At 46.9% G+C, this 17,934-nt stretch overlaps 1 protein-coding gene across 5 annotated transcripts in view; it reads left to right on the plus strand.

Moving 5' to 3' along the window:
- ATRX (ATRX chromatin remodeler) overlaps positions 1-17,934 on the plus strand; it is a 290,301-nt gene that overhangs the window by 25,240 nt on the left and 247,127 nt on the right. For all 5 annotated transcript variants that reach the window (XM_088445557.1, XM_088445556.1, XM_088445558.1 and 2 more), the window contains 2 exons: positions 9,633-9,745; positions 9,859-9,911. In XM_088445557.1, coding sequence (XP_088301683.1) covers positions 9,633-9,745; positions 9,859-9,911 — 166 coding nt within the window. The remainder of the gene's footprint in view (positions 1-9,632; positions 9,746-9,858; positions 9,912-17,934) is intronic.

Genomic DNA, 17,934 nt, shown 5'->3' on the forward strand with positions numbered 1-17,934 from the left:
GCATATGTAGATTGTAACCACCTCTGCCAAAAAATCGATCAAACTTGGATTCAGCTTTACGAGTAGATTATAAATACCGCTCATGAGATATTGTGGTATTAATTAGAGCAACCCACGTTTGAAACTCAGGACCTGTACTAGCCATCCATGCTCTCGCTATACAAACTTTGGCCAAGGTACATAAAGTAAGAATGTATTGTCTAATATACCTATCAAAAACATCCTCGGCCAAAGTACCAAGAGTACAAACTGCCGGAGTCAAAGCAGATTGGGTTATATTTGATGATATTGTGTGTGAAACGAGCGCTAGTTACATGCTATGTAAAAATGTTTCTGCAATGCATGTATTACAACTATAAGAAATACGTATAAACACAGAAAAAATATCGGCGTTTAAGCTTTTATTTTTTCTAAGGAAACTGTGCAGGTCTCCTTGTTCATGTTTATAGCCCTTTTGGGGTTTTTAAATAGAGTCCCAGTACAGCATAACAGAATGTTGTTATTCCTTGGAGCACTATTTTCTGGAGGATCTACCTTTCCCTATTGGACTGGCCCTATCTCTAGGGCCTGCAAGGGTGTATGTCTCGGCGTTGCCTGAGCTACCAGCAAAGTGTGAAGGGCATTTACTGAGGTATCTTGCAGCCAAAGCCTCAAGTGTGATAGTTGAGCTGCATAGTAGTAAAACTGAAAATGCCAGACCTCCATCAGATTTGGCTCTAGTAAGAGTATTGTAACTAATTCGAGCTTGTTTATCCACCCAGACCAGACAGGAAACCAAGCCCTCCACCTTGCGGAATAATGATATTGGAAGATAAATAGGGGACTGGAGGAAAATATATAGAAGCTTAGGCTGGATCACCATCTTAACCAGGTTGACTCTACCAGTTAATGTAAGTGGTAATTCACTCCAAGATCGGGCTTTGGCCTTTAGGTATGTCGACTGTGGCTGAACATTTAGGGCAATATAATCCGATGAGCAGTTGCTAATCCAAACTCCTTTTATACTTAAATTTATCCATCCAACGAAGAGGTAGAGTTATTAAAGGGCTATATGGGCAGGACCCTTGAAGGGGGAAGGATATGTGATTTCTCCCAGTTTGTGTTCAGGCCAGAAAACATTGCAAATGTGGACATCAGCTGAAGGACAACCGGCATAGATGTAGAATAAGCAGACAAAAAAACAGGTCGTCGGCATATAAAGCCACTTTATCTTCTCTACCCCCAAGCCGAAGTCCACTAATGTCTGGATGAGCGCGTAACAGACTTGCCAGAGGTTCTATAGCAAGTGCGAATAAGGCTGGAGACAAAGGGGATCCCTGTCTCGTGCCTCTGGCTAGGGCAAAAGGAGAGATATATCCATTAATAGATATTCTGTGACAAGGAGCATAATACAGTAACTTCACCCATTTTATGAACACCAGACCTAGTCCAAAACTTTTCATGACCTCCCACAGAAAAGGCCACTCCATGGAGTCAAAAGCTTTAGTTGCGTCTAAAGACCCAATAGCTGAGGATGACTCTGCTCCATGGGTGGCCTGACTATGGGTATAAAGACGTCTAATGTTCACTGCTGTGGATTGTCCAGGCATAAATCCAGTCTGGACTGGGTGGACTATATTAGTTATTACTTTGTTTTATCTGATAGACAATATCTGCCAGTTTTTTGTCATCATTAGGAATCAATGATATAGGGCGGTAAGAGTCTGGTAACCTAGAATCCTTCCCAGGTTTGGGCAGTAATATTAATGCTTCTGACATAGAGGGGGGGAAAATGTCTTCAACCAATTTATTATATATTTCCAACTATTGTAGAATAAATAATGAAGCATGTTTTTTATAGAGTTCTATTTGAATGCCGTCTAACCATGGAGCTTTGCCCCCTGGGAAAGATCCTATAGCCGTCCCCACCACCTCTTCTAAAAAAGGAGCATCCAAGAAGGCTGCATCTTCCGGAGAGAGGAAAGGCAATCCTATATCTGCAACATAAGACACCAATTCAGCATGGCTGCAAGATAATCTTGAGGAATACGCAGATTTGAAATAAGACAAAAACACCTCAGCTATGTCAGGGGTAGTGGACACCACAGAGCCGCTATCTCCTACAATTTCAGCCACTGTATTTGAAGGGCGATCAAAATTAATCAAATGAGATAAGTAGCACCCTGGCCTGTCAGCAAATGTGTAATGTGAAGAAAATAACAACCTGCGTCTGGCTTTATCCTACAAATGTGTCGTCCAGGCAGCTTGTGAAGCCAACCATTTAAGTCTTGATGATTCAAGGCTATCACTCAAATATGCCAATTCTAGGTTTTTATGTGCAGTCTCAAGTTCTAATTCCTTTTGTCTATGGAATAATTTAATTTAAGTTCAGATGTTCTTTTTATTAATGTAGCTCTTAAATAGGCCTTGAAGGCATCCCAGATCATCGCCACCGAGGCAGAACCTATATTATCTGTGAAAAACCCCTTCCAAAGTGCTTCTAACTCTGAGCCCACTCCCATCTGTTGTAGCCAGAATGGGTTGCGTTTCCAAAATGACTGCCCTTTGGGACTGGCCAGGTCAATTGTCATAATGAGCGGGGAATGGTCAGAGATGCCTCTTGCTTCATATTTTATATGGGAGACCATGGGGAGTAAATTATGAGAGACCAGATCCAAGTCTATTTTGAAAGAGTAATATGTACGGGAAAAACATGAAAACTGGCGAACATTGGGGTGTTTGAGTCTCCATACATCATGCCAACCTAGATCAGCCACATAATTGGAAAAGCCACTACCGCTTTGTTTTTGAGGTACATCTGGCTCTCGCCATCTATCGAGAGCTGAATTAAACACATTATTAAAATCCCCTAAACATATTACTGATGTAGATGGGGAATGCGCCACAAAACCTGCAGCCTTTTTTAATACCTCATATGAAAAAGCAGGGGGAATATATATAGCTAGAATAAAAAGGGAAAATTAATTACTCTTACAGTCAATGAAAACAAATCGTCCCCCCGGATCAGTACAGACTGAGTTTAAATCAAAAAGGCCTGTTTAATCAATATAGAGACACCCCTGGAAGCTGATGTATGAGAGGCATGATATGCCCAACCCACCCAAAGCTTTCTGAGAGAAAGCAACTAACTCGCTATTAAATGCGTCTCGGTAAGGCAAGCTAAATCGGGGTCATAGCGCCTCAAGTGTTTGAGGACCAGGGAACATTTCAGCTTGTCATTTATCCCTCAAACATTCTAAGTTAACGATTTAACCATAAAAGTCTGGTGTGAATGGTCGACCTCTAATGCATAAACTGTACTTCTATTTGATAATGCCCATGCTATATAAAACCTAGTGTATACAATCCGGCTCTGTGTTCGCACTGCAATCCACTCATATACCATACAACATACAAAAAAAAACACATAAAAAAAGTGAGAGAACCCCTAAACTTCCCCACCCTGTATACCTCCCCCAACCTAGGCATACTTATAACCCTAAACAAAAAAAAATACTGTAAAATACTCCTAAATCCCCTAGAAACTGTATAGGACTATACATAGACCTACCATAATAGAGATAGAAAAACAAAAAGGGGAGACAAAAATAGAAAAATAATTAAGAGCCAATGAATTATAATATTCACCATTGCAATGAGAGCCCCCTGAAATAGAAAAACCTGGCAAACATAATATACAACATCAAAGGAAAAAATTTTGGTGATGCAATTAGTATATACAGCAATAAGTATTTTGCAAACCAATCAGAGGCAACAGAGAAATGCTTGAGCTTTGTATGTAAGAAGACAACAAAACCTGTAATCCAGCTCAACCATCCAAAGATACAAAAGTGTTCCAAAGGAGAGTCAGAGGATCAGTCCTCAGCGAGTTGCCTTCTTCCTGGTGCGTATCGATCTAACCATACCGATGCTTCTCTTGAGGTTGCAAAAAACTTGGTTTCACCATTAACTGCCACACGAAGTTTGGATGGGAACAACATAGCATATGACAATTGCAATTCACGAAGACGTAGTTTTTATAGGAAGAAACTGGGCCCTGTCTTTCTGAACCTCCATCGCAAAATCGGGGAAGACAGATACGGGCACCATTACACTCCAGTGGACCCTTAGTGCGGACCAGTCGAAACACCGTGTCCCGATCTTGGTAATGTGGAAACTTTGTGATGAAAGTACAGCGGGAGAGGCCTGGTAGGTATGCGATGTGCTCTTTCCACAGTTCGTTGAGGAGTAAAAGATTCACGGCCAAATGTATCAACCAGCAATTTCACCAGAAAATCCTCTGGGGCGGAACCTTCCTCTTTTTTTGGGAAGACCAATAAAAGCGCACGTTGTTTTGCCTCAGACGGCCTTCCATATCCAAACTTTTTCTGTGCATGGCAGTTATCTGAGTCGCCAAAGTGGTGACCTGTTCTTTTAAAGGAGAGTGAGAGTCCCCCAGTGTGGAGATGCGTGTCTTAGCCTCCCGAACTCTTTGAAGATCTTGGAGAAGGTACAACTGGATCTTTTTATCAGACAGACTCTTTTCAGAGGAGGTGACAGCTTCTAGAATCTGCTTTAGGGTAACTTCAGGTGTAGAAATCTGCTCAGAGCCAGAAGATGTAGAAACAGGTGGTGAAGAAAGGCCTTGGGCAGCACCTCCAGGGGGCGGCTGTGGGGCAGAGGAGCGTGCATATTTTTCCGGCTTAGCAGCAGCAGCCTGCCCAGTCTACCCCATATTATCAGGAGATAAACATTCAGCACAGGAGGGCAAGAAGAGGTGGCAGTCCTATATAGACTGTATGTGTACACAAACTCATCTCAGGTCTGTAGCATGTACTGGTGCACTGTGTTGCCACTAGTGTTCTCACTAATGGGGAGAGGAAGCAAGCAGCTCCGTATATATGTACTAGCAGCAGTGTGAAGGAGAGAAGACAAGTTTTTTATGCTTCCAATATTAAACACAGGAAGAGGGGATAAAAACAAGTAGCTCTGTAGTTATTTAGTCTTACTGCAGTGAGATAACAAGGAGAGGGAGCTGGTTGTTCTGCACTGCCAGCAGTAAACACAGGCAGCTCCACAAGTATGGCTGTGAGGACTCGATGGGTTCTGCACAGGCTCACCATTCACTCCAGCTCCAGGACATTCCAACAGTGTCAGCACAGGATAGAAGTACTGCACACCAACAGACAGCCGGCTATCTGGGCTCAGGATGGCAGATCAGGATAATTGGTCAGGGAGCTCCAACAAGTTGCTTACTACTCCATTGCAGCCGTGGCCACGCCACGCCCTCCCTCCAGGTCCTTCTTACTTTGTTGTCATTGGTTGTTATAACTCAGGGCTCCACAAATCCTGGTCGCCATGGCTGCCAAGATTTTAGTCCTGGCGACTAGGTTTTACAAGAGCCAGGTACAGTACAAGTAAAGCTATTTGTTAAAAAAAAAAAAAAAGAGCAGATGGTTACAGGCGTAGGCGAGGCATACCTGTCACAGGAGGAGGAGGGTGCACCCGCCACATTCATTCAGTATGGCTCCACCTTCTCCCTCCTAAAAGGCAGCATGTGTGGTGAAGGAAGTCTGTAGAGCTGCCTCACCGCAGCGTGTAAGGGGGGGAGGGGTGGAGGACGGAGGGATAGACCGACTGTCTCACGGGCCATGCCACCGTGCTGTAACAGGCCGCCAGAGTGGATGGGGCCTACCCGGCCTGACTGTGCTGCTGTAGGACTGGAGTAATTCGCCGGCTGCATGATCAAGCCAGGGCTGCCGTGGATTCCCGGACTCACTCCTGCGGGATTAACTTTTGACAGGGAGCCTGTCCAACGGGGATGAGGGCTCTGACTTTTAAGTAAGTGGCTGATACCCCTATTAGCTCGCACAGCGTGGGGTAGATGAGCCTGCAACCCCTACAACCTGGGGCTCCTACAGTGCATGCTGGTACTTGTAGTTCCCCTACAAGTTTCCTCAGCCTGGTGCATTGACTAGAAGGGGAAAGTCCCTATGGTTGTATGGGGGAGCCTGCCATTAGCTCCGCTGCAGGTTTGCAGCTGGGTGAGTTGTGTTGCAGCTTAGGGGAGGACATTATTATATTGGGTACCCTCTGGTGGGTATTGGTATCAGTACAGGATTCTGTATATGTGCCACCCATCAATAACTGCCCCCCCCCATATATGTGGCACTTGCCAATAATTTGTCCTCCCAGCTGTATATGTGGTAGTTACTAATAACTACCCCTCTGTCCTGTCATCTGTCAGTGGTGCTATGAATGGAGAGGCATGGCCTTATTCTGGATGAGGGGATTACCAGGACTATTTGCCACCCACGCCTTTGTATTGAGATCTGCCATCCAGCTAACCCAAAGTGTAATCACCATATATGTAAAGGACTCTGCAATATTTATATCACAAAGGAGATGTCTTAGATGTGCTAGACCAGGGGTAGGCAACGTGAGGCACACCAACTGATATAGAGCTACACTTCCCAGCATGCCCTAGCAGCCAAATTGTAGCAGGACATGCTGGTATGTGTAGTTCCACAGCAGCAGCCAGAGGATCGCACGTTTTGCTACCCCTGTAGCTAGTCAGAGCTAAATAGATCACCCTTTGAAACAGGTATGTGCTGTGTTGAGAAAGGGCTTCAATGAATTCGGGGTATACTGTGTGGCATAATATGAATTGGGGACAGATATGGGCATGTGATGGAAACTGATGACCATTGAAGAAACATGTTTGGTAGTCTGATGGCAGACAGATTAAGTGGCATGTGTGGTGGTCTATACAAGTTTTCATATATTTTGGTTGCGGGCGATGGTCTGGCTCCTAAACTTTTAAGCTGGCTCCCTTTTATAGGGGCAATTCAGTTGTTTGTAGCACCCATCTAAAGAGCCTGGGAGCTACTCGATTGTTTCGGGGGACCAGCCCAGAGGCTGCACTTATTTCATATTTCTGCATGCATCCTCCTGAGGTGTGAGTAGAAATCCCCAATATGTAGAACTTTGAGGCTGGTTGCAAGTGCTGGGTGGACCTTAAATACACTGTACCCGGCACTTAGCACAGGAGCTTATTCCATGTATTCTTGCACGGGTATGCAACAGTTGTGACCAGTGCGGGGCTAGTCGCGTAAGACAATTCGATGGGAGCTACGAACAATTAAGGCTTACTTACATGCTATTGGGTGTCTTCTTTTATTGGGCTGCGTCCTTGCCTAGCCAGAATTACCGCTAACATAACCACCCTTGGAGGTTTATCAGTGGATTGTCCTTACCTGCCTGTTACTCCCATACAAATGTTGTTCATCGGCCCCTGGTACCCACCTTGGTGCTAGAGCAGCCACAGTTTTCAAAGCCTCTCCTGACTCCTTGGAATTCATCCTCCCTGCACTTTCCTGTAGGTCTGTCTGGAGTCTGGCTACATGACATGGGTGTGTGCTGGGAGGTGCACAACTCTGACAAGCAGCAAGGTGCTAAGTTCACTCCCTTTACTGCGCCTGCTTACAGTGCTGCAGTTACTCTGTGCTTTAAGGGCAGCCTAGCGGCCGGCCAAGGGAACAGTACGGTGCCGAAGAGCTCCTCCTCCTATACCGATGAATCAATGAGCTGTGCACCACGCTGACAGGGATTGGATAAGGGAGGGACATCTACATGCTATTGGTTGGAGTGCGTCTGTGGGACTTTCTCAGATTGCAGATATCCAAATAAAATATGTGCTTATAGCACATAACTGCGAACCCTCATGGAGCATTCATATCAGTCCCTGCCCATTGGAGCTTGCAGTTTGAAACTCATACAGCAATATACAAACTCCAGATAGAGTCCTGTTTTGGATCAAATTCATGTCCCATGGGCAGCACAGATGGTGTAATGGTAGCATTACTGCCTCACAGCACTGAGGTCGTGGGTTCAATTCCCACCATGGCCCTAACTGTGTGGAGTTTGTATATTCTCCCTGTGCTTGCATGGGTTTCCTCCGGGTGCTCCGGTTTCCTCCCACGCTCCAAAAATATACTGGTAGGTTAATTGGCTCCCAACAAAAATTAACCCTAGTGTGTATGTGTGTGAGCATGTGGAAGGGAACATAGATTGTAAGCTCCACTGGGGCAGGGACTGATGTGAATGGCCAACTATTCTCTGTAAAGCGCTGCGGAATATGTGTGCGCTATATAAATAACTGGTAATAATAATAATGTCCCCAGTGCAATTCTAACCCCTCTATCACACCATTGTACATTGTAAAGTATTTTGTAAACCTTTGATGAATAATTTTGTACTGGATTTATTAAATGTTCAGCTGGATCATTACCTTTTGACAAGTCACCACAGAGGCCCGCTTTTCTAAATTAAAGGTATCCTGGCATCTGAAGTTGGGAGCAGACTGCAATCTTTGGTGGTAGATGTAGGTCACTGACTGCTATACTATGTGTTTATATTCTACAGGTCATTTAGGCTGTGTAAAATATTTTTCTTCATAGCCCTAACATTTTTCTGCTGTTATGCTCCATGCAAGTCAGATTTTCCCCTTACAATATACTGGCTCATAACTTTTAGATTAATTTGTCCACACTTGGTGCTTGTGGTGCAAATCTATGAGTCATACTTTGTATTGTCATATAAGGTAGGCTCCATTAAGTGATGTTAATTAGAGCTAGTTGTCCAGTGCTTTTATTCCTATTTTAATAACCTGCTTGGAATAGATTGTCATAGTCTCTTTACTTGCTCTTTAAATTTCAACACATAGTGATCATTCATCACATTGTGAAAAAATTGGCAGTTATGTAGATAAAATTTGGATCTTGTAGTCCGATGTTGAACGATCATACCATTGGATTGGAAAACTTTCTTCCACAACTCGTGTTTGTGTGCATATTGTAATCATACAGCTGTCCTGCGAATGCACTGAAGATCTTTCTACATTAAATCATTACTATAGTGTACGCGTGCAGCACTAATTATTTAACGTCTAATTTAAAATACCTGCATTAGGTTTTTAACAAGATCGTATATAGATGCAATTGCATATTAATCATTCTGAAACAAGAAAAAAATACTTAATTGATTTTATATATAAAACAATGCAATTTTGTTTTATAGAAATTCTTGTTTCCTGAAGTATTTTTTTTTTACATTTTACTTTCAGCTTTGAAAGTAAGTGTTCTACGTAGTCATTGTTGGTTGCTATAATGCATTGCTGAGATCTGAGATCCTTTTTGTAGTTTTACTTTCAAAAATCCACCTAGTGGCTTTATCAGGCAGTACATTTTGCTGCCATTTTACTTACTGGACAATTCAGCTAGAAATTCTTTACAAAATGGCCTCTTCATGTATAGTATTAGTATGCTGTGAGACTGTTTTGTGCCATTTCGTGATAAACTATTTCTTAATATCCAGCAATGCAATTCCATTACTCTCAAGACTGTCAAATTCAATATCCCGTTCTCCTATTTCCTTAAAAGGGAAATGTTCCTCAATAGAAAAAGGAAACTGGACTACTTTACAGCTCTGTGTGGAAATGTTGGTGCAGTACAGTAGAGAATAAATAATCTAGGCTGATGACCTGATTTTTGGTCAGATCAGCATAAACTACTTTTGTGTTTTCCTGTATTGATGTGATTGAGGCAACTAGCATATTGGGTTAATGAGTCTTATTTTTTTTCTTCTGTCCCCAGTGAAAGCAAGTTGAATACATTGGTGCAGAAACTTCACGAATATTTAGCACACTCTTCAGAAGAATCTGAGGATACAACTTCTCCTACACGAGAATCTGGGGGCAAGAGTGCAGGTGAGCTGAGAGCTGGTGGGCCAAATATTTCTCCGTCTCCGTTTTTAATAACAAAATGAAACAATACACACATTTTAAATGTTCGTCTAATCTCACCTGTTTCTTCCTTCTAGCCAAGTCTAAGTCCGTTAATAGACTGCATCCAATGGAGAACAACATGGAAGAGGTACTATCTAAATACTAATTATTTTAGTTTCTTCTCAATATCAAATCGCTGACTATGTAGATTATAAGTGACATAGGAAAGATCCAGTAACAAGTGCAAGAAAAAGCCATCTTTTGTTTTATCACTTGTGTTTAAGGGCTGTGCTGTTTCCTAGAATCTCACAGCTAAACCTAGTTTGGTTTCCACTATGTGGTGATTCTGCATGATGGGAGCAGGTTATCCCAAACTTTTTGATTCCAGATTTACATTGCCCATCCAACAGGTTAAATGAATGGACATTATAAGTTTTTCTAGTTCTATCTTATGGCTTATATGATGGAAGGCAAACTGATAATAATGGTTTAATGAAAAGACTATCAACATGGCTGCCTGATTGTTCTTTAAATGGACAGCTGGAGGTGAGGAAAATCATTCTGTACAAATCTTGCCTTTGGTACATGTATGAAATGTTAATCTGCCACACATGCCTTATTTTCTCAAGGATTTAGAATTTGAATACAAGAATTTTCATATAAATAGATTTATTATTTGTTAGCTTGCACCAATACTACAAACTGAGTCTAATGGGGCATACACACTAAATGATAAAAGTTAACGATATCATTCAACGATATATTGTTCATATCTCCAGTGTGTTTGCACCAAATGACCAACAATGCACGCCCCCGTGGGTCCTTAACTAGGTTTGCTGTCGTGCAAACATGTAAGCCAATCTGACAATATCATCAGAAAGTGCCTGTTCAGGGATGTGGCAGGATGACATCACTGAACAATATCTTTCAGCACATGGTCTAGTGTGTATGCCCTGCTCAACACTAATTTTATTTAAAAAAAGTATTCTTAAATAACTTAGATGGTAAATTCACACAAGTATTTGCTATTGCCACTTTTCCTCATAGGATTCAAAGTGAATGGAACAGACGTGTGTTGATATTTCATTACTGTTTCAAATGGCAATATATAAAATGTCTGCCGCCTTTTTTGCATAGGGTTATTATATAAGTCAGGGGTTCTCAACTCCAGTCCTCAAGTGCCACCAACAGGTCATGTTTGGTGGATTTCTTTAATGATGCACAGATTAGTTAATCTATTTTGCTGGGTCAGTAATTATCGACCCATCTTCCACAGACCTAAATCCTAAAACATGCCCAGTTGGGAAAATGTAAAACAGGGTACACATTAGACGACCTGTGTACCCAGCCGACCCACGATGTGATAGATGACATATCGTACACACCACACGATCTGGTGAATGTCCGCGCAATATGTCATTCACCAGCCACATCCAAATGCATGGGGTCGTTCATCAAATTGACAGGTTAACCACTTGTCTGGCATGGACGTAAGCTTCTGTCCACACCAGGCAGTTCTTTCTCTTTACTGACAGATAAAGATGAGGGCGGCTGCAGGAAGAGAATTTTCCAGCAGCTGCTGCTCTCAGAGGGACCTTCCGGTCCCTCTGCTTGCCAGGTCCCTCTGCTTGCCAGCACCCTCTCCCCGTGTGTCTGCTGTGCAGCTGATTACTGCTGATCAGTCAGCAAAGCAGGACCCCCCACCAAGCTCCTGCAGAACTGAGTAGCCGCTGGGGAAAAGTAATTTAACCTCATGCCCCTAGCATGCCTGGATCTGTTCTCAAAGTGAACGTCGCAATGTTTCCGATGTGCCGATGGTGGTTCCGATGTTCCGCTGTTTGAAAAAATGATTTTTTATTTTATTTTTTTGGATGAACCCTTTTTTGATAAGTTTAAAATATGTTCCTCACCTAATTCACTCATAAAAAAACCTAACAATTTTGCAGTGGTTTTTAGAAAAATAATTGTCAGTTAAGTGGTTAAGCAGCATGTACGCTCGAACTGTCGTTGCGATGAACGACCCCTAGGGAGCATGCAGGGTGAAACAGTGCGTACACATTTGTTCATGTGTGCGATATATATATTGGCCCGATCCGCCATATCGGGTGATATATCATTTAATGTGTACCCACCTTAAGGATTGAGGTTGAGAACCATTGATATAAATAATGGGGAACAAAGGTACTATGCAGGAAAGCCTACATACTAACCCAAATATGATTTAAAAAAATTGTCTGTGTAAGGACATGTTTTTCCCCTACTCAGCAGCAGCTTTTATCCGCTGCATATAGAACCCTGAACAACCCACGTGAGTATCTGAACAGGATAAGCACCCATTATCCATAACATTGAAACCACCTGCCTAATAATGTGTAGGTCCCCCTCGGGCTGCCACAACAGCTCTGACCCATCAACGCATAGACTCAAAAACCTCTGAAGTTGTCCTGTGGTATCTGGCACAAAGACATTAACAGCAGATGCTTTAAGTCCTGAGATGGGGCCTCCATAGCTCGGACTTGGTTTTTCCAGCACATCCCACAGATGTTCGATTGTGTGTGAACTAAGGAATTTGGAGGCCAAGTCAACACCTTGAACTTTGTCATGTTCCTCAAACCATTCCTTAACAGTTTTTGCAGTGTGACAGTGTGCATTATCCTGCTGAAAAAAGCCACGGTCATCAGGGAATACCGTTGCCACAATGTTTAGGTAGCTGGTACATGTTAAAGTAACATCCGCATGAATGCCAGGAACCAAGGTTTTACAGCAGAACATATGCCAGCTTGCCTTCTTACCATAGTGCATCCTCGTGCCATCTCTTCCCTAGGAATATGTTGCACAAGCACCCAGCCATCCACATTATGTAAAAGAGAATTTAATCAGACCAGGCCACCTTCTTCCATTGTCCAGTTCTGACGCTCGTGCTAAATGTAGGTGCTTTTAGAGGTGGACTAAGGTCTGCATGGACACTCTGATGGGTCTGCATCTACGTAGCCCCATACACTGCAAGCTGTGATACACTGTGTGTTAATTTTTCTATCTTAGCCAGCATTCACTTTTTCAGCAATTTGTGCTACAGTAGCTCTTCTGTGGGATTGGAGCAGACTATCTAACCTTCGGTCCCCACAAGCATCAATGAGCCATAGGCGCTAAAGCACCTTTTGACGTTTCACTGGTTGTCCGTCCTTGGACCATTTTTAGTAGGTTCTAACCACTGCATGCTGGGAATACATCACAAGACCACCTGTTTTGGAGATGCTCTGAACCTGGTCTAGCCATCACAATTTGGCCCTTGTCAATGTTGTTCAGATCCTTACTCTTGCCCATTTCTTCTACATACCATAAGGGACACAGGATATAGACAGTGGGGTATAGGCTGGAGTACTAGTTCGGGAACCAAACAGTTAATAATTTTCTCCCAGAAGCCCAGGCTCCTTTTCACCTATACCCCACCCCCAGGCAGGACAGTTTTAGTTTGGTGCTTGCAGGAGCGGGCACTGGTTTTAGGGATTGATTTTAAGCAGTCTCACATTTTTATTTATTTTTATTCAGAGTGGGCAGCGATAGGCATCTTATAGGACGCCTGCACTGCCACTCCACTGAACCTCAGCGCCGGCGGCCGCAGCGCTGGCAAGTGGGTCAGTCATTGGTCGGGCCCTCTGCGCACACCAGGGACCCACAGCCATACCTGGACGCCAAGGAGAGAAGGTAAGAGCGGCTCCCTGCTTGCAGAGGATGTCACCGCTGGTGTAGGTGACCACCGGCGGTGAAAACAGCAGTCGGCCAGGCCACCTGGCACCTCCACAAGACCACCAGGGCATAAGGCAATGGAACGCTTCTATGGAGACTGCCATCGCCCTGGGGGATCTATGTCAGCAGTGGGACGTAGGCTCTCCCCGTTAGCTCCTCCCATGCTCTCTTGGCACGTTCCCTCACTGTAGACAGCCTGTCATAGGCATACTCCTTGTCCCCCACTGAGACGCTGAGCGACCATTTTAGCCTATGCCTGCTTCAGCTAGTCTCCGGAGAGCAGCAAGGGCTCCTGTATACCACCTCCTCCTCCTGCGGTCAGATGGTACTAAAAGCTTCTACCTGCCTATTGGTATCTGGATTGTTGAGCAGTTATTGCCCACGTGTCTTTCTTTGAATATTGTTGTGTGCATGTTTATTATTTAGGAGTACTTTAGGGTTTTCACTGTCTCCTGTTCTCTGTTGCTGCTTTGTCATTTTTCTGTACAGAATTTTCAGAGTGTTTTTATTCTTTTGTCTGTAGTTTTCTATTGTCATTTTTCTGTTCAGATGGCTTAGAGTGTTCATTGTTGTGGGGTTCAGTAACGCCCCCTTCTGCAAGCCTCACTTATTGTGGTGCGGTTGGGGATCCCAGTGTGAGAGGCCAACTTCTGCTGTCCTGGATGATGACTACGTCGGACGTTTGGGTACGAGGGGTTGACTCCATGGGCTACACTCTAACCTTTTTGGGAGTGGCCTCCAAACCAGTTTTTTTCCACAGGCTTTCGGTGGATCCAGGCAAAGCAGAAGCACTGCAGTCCATCCACTCCCTGCTGAGCTCAAAAGTAATTTCTTATTCAGGGTCCATAGGGATCCACAGGGATTCCTTGTGGATAATGTGGTTGGAGTGATCCAGACACCAAAACAGTTAAGCTTTCGGCTCCCGACATGGTCCTCCTCCACATATACCCCGCCCCTGGCCACAGGCATTCAGTTGTTCGTTTGGTGCCGCAGGGGTTAGTCGCACCCTTTATAACAAGGGACTGCTCAGGAAGTCCCAAGCTCTTTTATATTATGTGTTATTTTATGTCTGCATTTGAGTTAGCAGTGCTGAGTGTCTGAATTAAAACGCATGCACCGCAACTCCGTCTACCTCCGCCGGGCCGCAACACCATTAACGTCTCTCTGATGATTTTGGCGGGTTACGGCAGAGCTTGCTTGCAGCAATGCTGGGCCTGGACTGCAACCGGACACACGGAGATGTCAGTTAGATGTCAGTTAAGGCGATTTCTTGCTTACAGGGCATCGCACGCACCAGTCCTTGCTTCCGGCGTTGGAGACACACCTGAAGCCACTGCAATGAGGGCCCGGGGCCGTCCGCTCCCTCACTAGGCCACCCGGGGCCTTATCGTCTGACGCGGGTATCGGCAGCAGACGCCTCTGCTGCCACAAGGCCAGCGTACCAGGCTGGTTAATGCAGCTTAGGGGGAGGTAGGTGCTCCCCCTGCAGCTCCTCCCCAGACCCAGATGCAGTCCCTATGAAGGGTTTTGTGGGTCTGGGTTGCTCCGCCTACCCTCCACATGTGAGACGCTCACGGTCCACGCTCAGTGCGCCCTGTAGCTGTTGGTCTCAGGAGGTTTTGGGTCAGTCTCCCTGATATAGTGCTCTATATCCTACCAGGCCTCGCGTTTGAGTAGTTGATACAGGGTCTATGGCAATTTAATTATATATGCATTGTATGTGACTGTTAGCTGCTGTGTTGATACTGCCTTTTATTTTCTGACTCTCAGTTATAACGATCACTGTTTTTTCTCCTCATCCCTCTGTTACAGGTGTGTTTGGGTTTTCCTTGGTACTTCACATTTACTTGTTATTTGTGAAGGCTGTCACATTACATTGCATTCTTACTTTTATAATATGTCAAAAGGTTAAGGGAAACAGGGGCGGAGGCTCCTGTGCTGGTTTCATGTAAATCCTGTTTGGTGAGCTTGTCCCCTCAGGACTTTAAGGTTTGTGTGCTGTCTGTTATAAAGAACAACCTCAGCAGTCCAGTATACCAACCCCTGTACAGGAGCCATCTTGAGTGTCATCCTTGTCTCAGGTGATGACGCATCTAGTGGATCGTTTGGCTACTCCCACACTGCCTCTTTTAATGGGATACCCACAACATGCTATGTTTGCCCCTCCTATTCATCCTTCCTGGGTGGATATTTATGTCCTCAAGTCAGAGTATGGCTCAGTCAAACCACGAAAGACCCTGGGAGGCGTCCTCCCCAGAAGTTGTTTTTTTTTTTTTTTTTTGCACAACTCTCCCATCAGATTCGATAAAAGCCTTGGCCCTCCAGGAGGCTTTTTACCCCCTGTTGCTGGCCGGGGTGATAAACCCAGGTTCCTGTGGGTCTACAAGGAAGGGGGTTATTTTTCCAATCTATTTTTGGTTCAGAAACCAAATGAGTCTCATCGCCCTATTCTAAATCTGAAAATCCTCAACAAGTTCATCTGTGTACCCTCTTCAGTCAATTATTTGGCAATGGAACCTGGGAATTTTATGGCTTCCCTGGACATTCAGGATGCATATCTGCATGTGCCTATTACGCCATCCCGCCAACAATTTCAGACACTGCCCTTTGGTCTATCAACAGCCCCTTGGGTCTTCACCAAAATAATAGCAGTTATGACTGCTTCCCTCAGGCATCAGGGAATCGGAATACTACCATATCTGGATGACCTTCTGTCATTGGTCTCGGCTCCCTCTCTCTCTCGCCCCCCCTCTCTCTCTCGCCCCCCCCTCTCTCTCTCGCCCCCCCTCTCTCTCTTGCCCCCCCCTTTCTCTCTAGCCCCCCCCTTTCTCTCTTGCCCCCCCCTTTCTCTCTTGCCCCCCCTTTCTCTCTTGCCCCCCCTTTCTCTCTTGCCCCCCCTTTCTCTCTTGCCCCCCCTTTCTCTCTTGCCCCCCCTTTCTCTCTTGCCCCCCCTTTCTCTCTTGCCCCCCCTTTCTCTCTCGCCCCCCCTTTCTCTCTCGCCCCCCCCTTTCTCTCTCGCCCCCCCTTTCTCTCTCGCCCCCCCCCTTTCTCTCTCGCCCCCCCCTTTCTCTCTCGCCCCCCCCTTTCTCTCTCGCCCCCCCCTTTCTCTCTCGCCCCCCCCCTTTCTCTCTCGCCCCCCCCTTTCTCGCTCGCCCCCCCCTTTCTCGCTCGCCCCCCCCTTTCTCGCTCGCCCCCCCCTTTCTCGCTCGCCCCCCCCTTTCTCGCTCGCCCCCCCCTTTCTCGCTCGCCCCCCCTTTCTCGCTCGCCCCCCCTTTCTCGCTCGCCCCCCCCTTTCTCGCTCGCCCCCCCCCTTTCTCGCTCGCCCCCCCCTTTCTCGCTCGCCCCCCCCCTTTCTCGCTCGCCCCCCCCCTTTCTCGCTCGCCCCCCCCTTTCTCGCTCGCCCCCCCCTTTCTCGCTCGCCCCCCCCTTTCTCGCTCGCCCCCCCCCTTTCTCGCTCGCCCCCCCCTTTCTCGCTCGCCCCCCCCCTTTCTCGCTCGCCCCCCCCTTTCTCGCTCGCCCCCCCCTTTCTCGCTCGCTCGCCCCCCCCTTTCTCGCTCGCCCCCCCCTTTCTCGCTCGCCCCCCCCTTTCTCGCTCGCCCCCCCCCTTTCTCGCTCGCCCCCCCCTTTCTCGCTCGCCCCCCCCTTTCTCGCTCGCCCCCCCCTTTCTCGCTCGCCCCCCCCTTTCTCGCTCGCCCCCCCCTTTCTCGCTCGCCCCCCCCCTTTCTCGCTCGCCCCCCCCTTTCTCGCTCGCCCCCCCCTTTCTCGCTCGCCCCCCCCTTTCTCGCTCGCCCCCCCCTTTCTCGCTCGCCCCCCCCTTTCTCGCTCGCCCCCCCCTTTCTCGCTCGCCCCCCCCTTTCTCGCTCGCCCCCCCCTTTCTCGCTCGCCCCCCCCTTTCTCGCTCGCCCCCCCCCTTTCTCGCTCGCCCCCCCCTTTCTCGCTCGCCCCCTCTCTCTCTCGCTCGCCCCCTCTCTCTCTCGCTCGCCCCCTCTCTCTCTCGCTCGCCCCCTCTCTCTCTCGCTCGCCCCCTCTCTCTCTCGCTCGCCCCCTCTCTCTCTCGCTCGCCCCCTCTCCCCCCCGCCCTCTCTCTCTCTCGCGCCCCCTCTCCCCCCCGCCCTCTCTCTCTCTCGCGCCCCCTCTCCCCCCCGCCCTCTCTCTCTCTCGCGCCCCCTCTCCCCCCCGCCCTCTCTCTCTCTCGCGCCCCCTCTCCCCCCCGCCCTCTCTCTCTCTCGCGCCCCCTCTCCCCCCCGCCCTCTCTCTCTCTCGCGCCCCCTCTCCCCCCCGCCCTCTCTCTCTCTCGCGCCCCCTCTCCCCCCCCGCCCTCTCTCTCTCTCGCGCCCCCTCTCCCCCCCGCCCTCTCTCTCTCTCGCGCCCCCTCTCCCCCCCCGCCCTCTCTCTCTCTCGCGCCCCCTCTCCCCCCCGCCCTC

The sequence above is a fragment of the Taudactylus pleione genome, unplaced genomic scaffold (assembly GCF_031769625.1).
Source record: "Taudactylus pleione unplaced genomic scaffold, aTauple2 ptg000381l, whole genome shotgun sequence".
Lineage (NCBI taxonomy): Eukaryota > Metazoa > Chordata > Amphibia > Anura > Myobatrachidae > Taudactylus > Taudactylus pleione.